The sequence below is a fragment of the Terrapene carolina genome, unplaced genomic scaffold (assembly GCF_002925995.2).
Source record: "Terrapene carolina triunguis isolate 2854851 unplaced genomic scaffold, T_m_triunguis-2.0 Scaffold238, whole genome shotgun sequence".
NCBI classification, from domain to species: domain Eukaryota; kingdom Metazoa; phylum Chordata; order Testudines; family Emydidae; genus Terrapene; species Terrapene triunguis.
Window position 1 is genome coordinate 17071297 of NW_020664589.1, and position 7507 is coordinate 17078803.

The window sequence follows — 7507 nt, forward strand, 5'->3', positions numbered from 1 at the left end:
AGCAAGTCCTCTCCATCTCTAATTTCTCAGGACTGGTCTCCATGGAGAAAGTTTGGCATAAATATGTCAGCATGGTTAAAACTCTCTTGCTATATTGGTCTAATCCCTAGCTTGCCTCTTATCAGTTTGGAAGTAGTATACAGTAGAACCTCAGTTATGAACATCTCAGGAATGGAGGTTGTTTAACTCTGCACAAAATTATTCTTTCAAAAGTTTACAACTGTACATTAACTTAATACAGCTTTGAAACTTTACTATGCAAAAGAAAAATGCTTTCCTTTTATTGTACATTTTAAGAGTACTGTATTTGCTTTTATTTTTTGATCTCTGCTGGTGTGTGATTGAGTACTTCTGGTTCCAAAGGAGGTGTGGTTGACAATCAGTTTGTAACTGAGGTTCTACTGTATAAATTAAACTTGGAAAAAAAACATAAGGGTGTTCCAGTGGTATAACTAGCATTAAAATTGGCTGTGTAGATAAGCCCCTACACATAGCTCCCCTCAAGTGTGACCACTGGGTAGCTACAATCTTCTCACAATACTGAAGTGTAAAGGTCCTGGATTTAACTTGATACGAGTGATGGGCACAGTATCCATATGGGCAGTCACCTTATCTACAGCTCAATTACATTTATGCTGCTGAGGTTTAAAACTAGTGGGTGAGAGTTTAATTATTCCAAATCTAATTCTTACGCCAGTGAGCCTTTCATTTAGTATCTTAAAAGTTAACTTCAAGGACAAGAAAGGTTTGTCATTTAAAAAAAACTGAAGTGTATTCCTAGATAAGCCAAAGATGAAATTGTAAACTAGTAATAGGGGCTGAGATCTGTCCTCTGTGAAATCAATTTTTGGTGGTTTTCTCCCTGTAACTTAGTCTTAAAGATCAATGTTAAAGTGAAACTTGGCAAAGCCCATTCTGCTATTCAGCTATGAGTGGTTGCTAGGTCTATGGAAGGTGGGACATTTTAATACTACTAGGAAATGGATAGTGAAGTGGAAATATTAGTTAGCATAATTGGACAGTGATGGCAGATAAATTTATTCTGAATCAAAGGTACTATACTATGCACTGCCCCAAATAGTTCTCATAGTGGCTGTCAAGTGAATGAAGGGGGAAGGCAAGTTCATTATGCATGAAGCTTTTTCCACATGGTTCAGCAAATAAAGGAACTGGATGCATTAAGGGATTATAAATATGGCATTATGCTGATCAAAGTAACCATACCTTATTTTACAGTACTGTGTCTGGGTTTGACTTACCCTGTTAGTGTGTGAAAGGCCAAGAAGTGGTTGTTCAGTTGAATGGAGTTTAGTGTGGAAATAAGAGGGTATGTGACTGGGTCATCAAAAACTCAGGATCTAGTAAAAGCTACATACAGCCTTTTCACAGTAATGGAGGAGGTTATTCCATTGAAGTACTCACACTTAAAGAGGAAAATCCCTGTAGTGTAGAATGAGATATTGCTTTTTAGTGCAGTACTTCTGCATCCTTAAATAGTTTCTCTGCCCAGCTGAAAACAATGCATATAAAACATTTTCCTGTCTTATCTGGGCCTAATAACTTTCTATTCAAGTCATACCACTTGTTTCAGTGACAGTTGTAGGATTGGGCCTTTAGAATGCAAGCTCTGGGTAAGGAAACTAATTCCTGGTAAGTGCCATACAGAACACTGGAGCTAAATCAGTACTGCCAGAGAGCCTAGGAGTGCATGATAATTAGCTGCATGGTTCAGCCAGGCATTTCCTATGCTATACTGTTTGCTAAGCCTCTGCTACACCACACACTATAGTCACATTTCTGTGCCTCCATCCAATAGCTCTTAAGATCTCTTAGGAGGCTACCAAGTCAAAGGACACTGGGAGTGTCACATCTCACCACTTTGAAAGGTGGAAATCAGCTCTGGCATTAGAAAATAGAAATCCTGTTAAAGCCAAGATACATGAACAGTATGTTTAGCACAGACTGGGATATACCTCTACATACAACAGGTTTGGAATGTGATATCTAAAACAGCAACAAGGAAAGTACAGAACAAAGCACATTAAGTGTTACAAACGGTTGGGTTGGATTTTAGTAATGTGGTAGAGTTTTGTAAAGCCATACTATAAATACTAGCAGAAATGCATATTGAAGCACAACTTAAGGAGAATATGCCAAAACAAGCAGTTCTCAGAAGGCAGGCATGTATGTTTTGTATTGTACTATTGTGTCTCTCAATGAGACCAAGTTTGGCTTAGTTTGGTATTGCTGAATCACAAGTGCAGCCAATTGTTCAACTATACCTTTCAGTTGATCTGTTCAGCTGAACACATCACAGCTATGCTGATCCATAGTAGCCCCCTTTCCTGCTAATGGGAGGAAAAGGACCAGCTGGCTAGGTACACAGCACCCCTGCCCAAAGTACTTTGTACCTATGGGTGCTTTAATATGCTTCAGGGAAGCTAAACTTGAGTGAGCTGTAGGCACTAATCTTATTACTTGGAGTAGTAAAAATCATCCAGCCTTCTTGAGGCTGACTTGGTCCTCTCACCCCTTGGTTACCTAGAGAAGCACTGATTTGGACTTTAACTGCTCACTGAACCTTAAGGGAGGTAGGTCGTTTTTCCTAGCAAGTTAGGCATGACAGCTGTCCAGCTACTAGCAGCACTTCAGGTTAAATGCTTACACTGAAGTGCTTGTGGGACTATTTGCAGGATGAACAGAACTTTAGTTGAAAAGAGCATTTTAAGGAAGTGAACTGCACCCAGTGAGTTTGGTAGTCTAAGCAGACATGCCAGGAAATAAGTTAAGCTAGATCCAGTGTAAGTAACAAATTTATTGTGGTCACTTGGGTAGAAAAAAGTTCTACACACAATGCACATGACCAGTTAGGATGTTTTCCACATGAACACTTCTAAACCCCAACTCATTTTACAGTCCCACCCCACTACCCTTCCCTCCCGCCTCCCCACAGACATCAAGCAACTGCTAATGAAAAGCAGTAAACAGCCACTTTGGGCTAACATTTCCATCTCCACTCAGAAGTGAAGATTCCAATTACATTCCAGATTAGAGTTCAATATTATCTTAACAGAAGAGTTCCTGAGTCCAGTATTTACAAGGTAACATTCAGAGATCCCAAGATTTACAATTCATCCTTCTCTCCTGCTTCCTCTTCAGGAGGAGGTCCCGCACTTCCATAAAGCTTGCTAACAATTGGCTGGACAACCTCCTCCAGTTCCTTCTTTTTAGCTTTGAAATCTTCAATTTCAGCATCTTGGTGGCTTTCAAGCCATTCAATCTTTTCCTCTACTGCCTTCTCGATTGTTTCCTTATCTTCAGATGAGAGTTTGCCACCTAGTTTCTCTTTGTCCCCAATCTGATTCTTCAGGGAATAAGCATAGCTTTCCAGCTCATTTCTGGTATCAATACGTTCTTTAAGCTTTTTGTCTTCCTCTGCAAACTTCTCAGCATCATTAACCATCCTCTCAATCTCCTCTGGTGTCAGACGGTTCTGGTCATTGGTAATTGTGATCTTGTTTTTATTTCCTGTGCCCTTGTCTTCCGCTGTAACACGGAGGATTCCATTCACATCTATCTCAAAGGTAACTTCGATCTGTGGGACACCACGAGGAGCAGGAGGGATTCCAGTCAAGTCAAAAGTACCCAGAAGATGGTTATCCTTGGTGAGAGGACGTTCACCTACAGAGGTAAAAGTTTTAGTTTGTACCTGTGTCTAAAGGGAGGGGTTACATGTGGTTTGACATGACTAACCTTGGGTTTTGAACCTGTATTTTGTTTCACTTTAAGGGGGGGGTGAAAGCCCAGCTAAAGTTTGGGGACACTTGAATCTTTGAATGACCAGATAAAACGCTACTTGTTTGGGAGTAGGTTAAGTGTTCAATTTTGGCTTTATTTAGTTGCCTGGAGCAGCATGTTCCTTTGCCTGTAACAGTAAAGTGGAATACTGAGCCACCCAGGTTTGTAGTAAAAAGCCTTTGCAATATCAGTCTTTTAAACTGAATGGGGGTGATTTAGACTTCTCCCTCCAGAAACCACATGATTAGAGCCCTCATGAAAAGGAGGAACTCTGGACAAATCCAATCAAGCACTCTTACCAGAACACTAGTAGTTTTGAAGATGCTACAAGTAGCCATTTGAATTGGTCTGTTACCAAGGTCTCCCCACTAGGGGAGTTGTGTTTCTTCTCAAGGGCTATAATGAGGAATTCTGACATGACCTTTCTTTTGAGGCATGGTCATTTATTGCTCCATGTCTAACTTAGTAAGGCTTTTAAAAAGTTTTCACAAGACAAATGTGTACAGGATACATCCTATTTTAGTTCAGTGATACAGGACACTTACCTTCATAGACCTTGATTGTTACAGTTGGCTGGTTATCAGAAGCTGTGGAGAAAATCTGTGATTTCTTGGTGGGGACAACAGTATTTCTTGGGATGAGCTTGGTCATAACACCCCCAACAGTTTCAATGCCAAGTGTCAGAGGACACACGTCAAGTAGCACCAGGTCACCTAAAAGAGACATTTTTCTAGCTTTAATCCTATTCAGTTAGAGATTCACCCCAAGTTGTTATACTAGAAGTTACAAGGGCCCATGGTTACTGTACCCTTATGAAAGCACGGCAAGTATAGACGTGTTCTAAAGTATAGAATTTAGCTTCCACGTTGAGAACAGAAATCATGTACCAGGCTTACAAAAACCTGCTCCAATACTAGTGGTAAAGGTGTAAACATTTGGCAAGCTACTAGTTTAGTTTTGCACCTACCAGTATCTTGGTCACCCGAAAGGACACCAGCCTGAACAGCGGCACCATAAGCAACGGCCTCATCTGGATTGATGCCACGAGAAGGCTCTTTGCCATTGAAGAACTCTTTAACAAGCTGTTGTATCTTGGGGATTCGAGTAGAGCCACCCACAAGTACAATCTCATCAATGTCTGATTTCTTCAGGTCAGAATCTTCTAGAACTTTCTGCACAGGCTTCATGGTGGAACGGAACAGATCCTAAAAACACAAGTAGTTACAATAGTAAGGTAAGGCACTTTCTCCCCTATGCTGGAGAAATATATCTTGACAAAGTGTGGTCTCGACAAATGACCATGAGCAAGCCAAAACACACACCAAGTACTGACTCCAGCCAGATGTGAGTTTACCATGTGTCCTTGGGAAGAGAAACTAAGGCAAGAGACTTGCCCTACTCCCATGTGAACTGGGGAGTTATTGCTTCATAGCAGAGTTACATTTAATGTGTTTTGTAAATTTAATTCAGTATAAGCAATAGCTGAACATACTAAACATGCAAGTAACTCCAGCCACTGATTTACCTCAAAGCAACTGTAACTCTGGCTTCAAATACTAACCATATTCAGTTCTTCAAACTTTGCCCGAGTCAGTGTCTCAGAGAAGTCCTCTCCTTCGAAGAAGGACTCTATTTCAATTCTAGCCTGATGCTGAGAGGACAAAGCTCGCTTTGCTTTCTCTACTTCCCGCCGTAGCTTCTGTACAGATCTATTGTCCTTCCTAACATCTTTTCCAGTTTTCTTCTTGTATAACTTGATAAAGTGTTCCATAACACGTTGGTCAAAGTCCTCTCCGCCCAAGTGAGTATCTCCATTTGTAGCCACAACTTCAAAGACACCATTATCAATTGTGAGGAGGGAGACATCAAAGGTTCCACCGCCTAGATCAAATACAAGGATGTTCTTCTCACCCTCCCGCTTATCCAGTCCATAAGCAATGGCAGCAGCAGTACTGTGTTGAAGAAATAGTAGTTAGAGAACTCACAAGGCCTAGTACAGCAAGACATCTGTAGAACAGTTAAACTACTTACGGTTCATTGATTATTCTCATTACATTCAATCCAGCAATGGTACCAGCATCCTTCGTAGCTTGACGCTGAGCATCATTGAAATAAGCTGGGACAGTGACAACAGCATGGGTAACCTAGAGGAGCAGGATGAAGATTAATGTAACAACTTCAATAACCAGCAGCAAGAAAGCAAATAAAAGCTTGACAATTTCAAAGTGTTAGAGGGATTGCCACTGCCTGGAGAGTGCCTTCTCACCTTCCAGGCGAAGAACGGCTTCCTTTAAGGCTACCTCTAGAGGGCCCAGACAATAACAGAATTAAGCAAAGTTCACGGGGTCCTGTCTGAGCTCATCTTCACATCTGCAAGTGCTCCCAGCCAAACTGGGTAGAAATTAAGATTCAAACTTTGGCCTGCAGCTTGAGAGATTTTCATCACCTGCCACTTTATCATTCTGGAAAGCTGCTGCTTCTACAAGATGTCAGTTGACCATTTGTTATGTTAACCTACCTTCTTTCCTAAGTAGGCCTCAGCAGTTTCCTTCATCTTTGTCAAAACCATAGCAGAAATTTCTTCTGGAGCAAATGTCTTTATCTGTCCACCACCAACATCAACTTGTATATATGGCTTGGTCTTCTTTTCAACAACCTACAAGGACAAGAACACTTCAGTTTGAAGAAAAAATATATTTCTAGTCGTTTTAAATCTTTGAAGAGAACTGAAACCTGAACAATGCTCACTACTCAAAAGTCAAAAAAGGAGATAAGAGCAGAAGACAGATGTTCTCTCCAGTAATATTTTATGTCAAGAGCCCACATTGATTACAATTAGGTACATGGATATTACATGTCAGTTCCATTCCCACAACCTATACATTTCATTTTGATTCAAGGCAAGATATTTAGCATACTGAACTACAGTACTCCAGTTATGGGACAGAATAGGTGAATGATGGTAACTGTTTCCATCCTAATCACCCTCCCTAGTGAGTAAAAAAAGTTACAGGGTTTATTGGAGAGCAATTAATGATTTTTGGATGTCCAAGAGAATTCATTTTGCAATTATGGGGAAGATACAATGAAAACATAAGTCACCTATTGGAGTGTGGGTCTAAGACCCACAAGACCTATTGTACCATAGTCTGCATCTGTGATGCAGCACACCCGAACCACACCCCAATCCCACAGAGCTTCAACATAGCATCTGAGCCCCCAGGTCACTGCCCCCATCGAACGTGGCCCGGGCCGGGCCCGGCCCCGAGGTGGGGCCCCGCAGTACCTTGAACGGCAGGTATTTGACATCCTGCTGCACCGACGGGTCGTTCCACGTGCGGCCGATCAGGCGCTTGGCATCGAACACGGTGTTCTCGGGGTTGGAGGTGAGCTGGTTCTTGGCCGCGTCGCCGATGAGCCGCTCCCCCTCGGGGGTGAACGCCACGTAGGACGGCGTGATCCGGTTGCCCTGGTCATTCGCGATGATTTCCACGCGGCCGTTCTTGAAGACGCCGACGCTGCGAGAAGCAAGGCAGGGTGAGACGGGCCGGCCCGGCCGCGGGGCGGGGGGGGGGGGGGGGGGGGGAGGCGGCCGGGCAGCGAGGCCCCCGCTCTACGCACCAGGAGTACGTGGTGCCCAGGTCAATGCCCACCACGGTGCCCACGTCCTCCTTCTTGTCGTCCTCCTCGCCGCGCACGCCGCCCAGCA

The 7507-nt window shown here is 42.7% G+C and overlaps 1 protein-coding gene across 1 annotated transcript in view; it reads right to left on the bottom strand.

Annotated features, from left to right (window-relative positions):
* Positions 1-2797: 2797 nt before the first annotated feature.
* HSPA5 (heat shock protein family A (Hsp70) member 5) overlaps positions 2798-7507 on the bottom strand; it is a 5123-nt gene continuing 413 nt past the window's right edge. The window contains exons 2-9 of the mRNA XM_029912760.1: positions 7420-7506; positions 7085-7316; positions 6317-6454; positions 5830-5942; positions 5360-5750; positions 4766-5003; positions 4344-4511; positions 2798-3681 (exon numbers count right to left, since the gene is read on the bottom strand). Coding sequence (XP_029768620.1) covers positions 3125-3681; positions 4344-4511; positions 4766-5003; positions 5360-5750; positions 5830-5942; positions 6317-6454; positions 7085-7316; positions 7420-7506 — 1924 coding nt within the window. The 3' untranslated portion in view covers positions 2798-3124. The remainder of the gene's footprint in view (positions 3682-4343; positions 4512-4765; positions 5004-5359; positions 5751-5829; positions 5943-6316; positions 6455-7084; positions 7317-7419; position 7507) is intronic.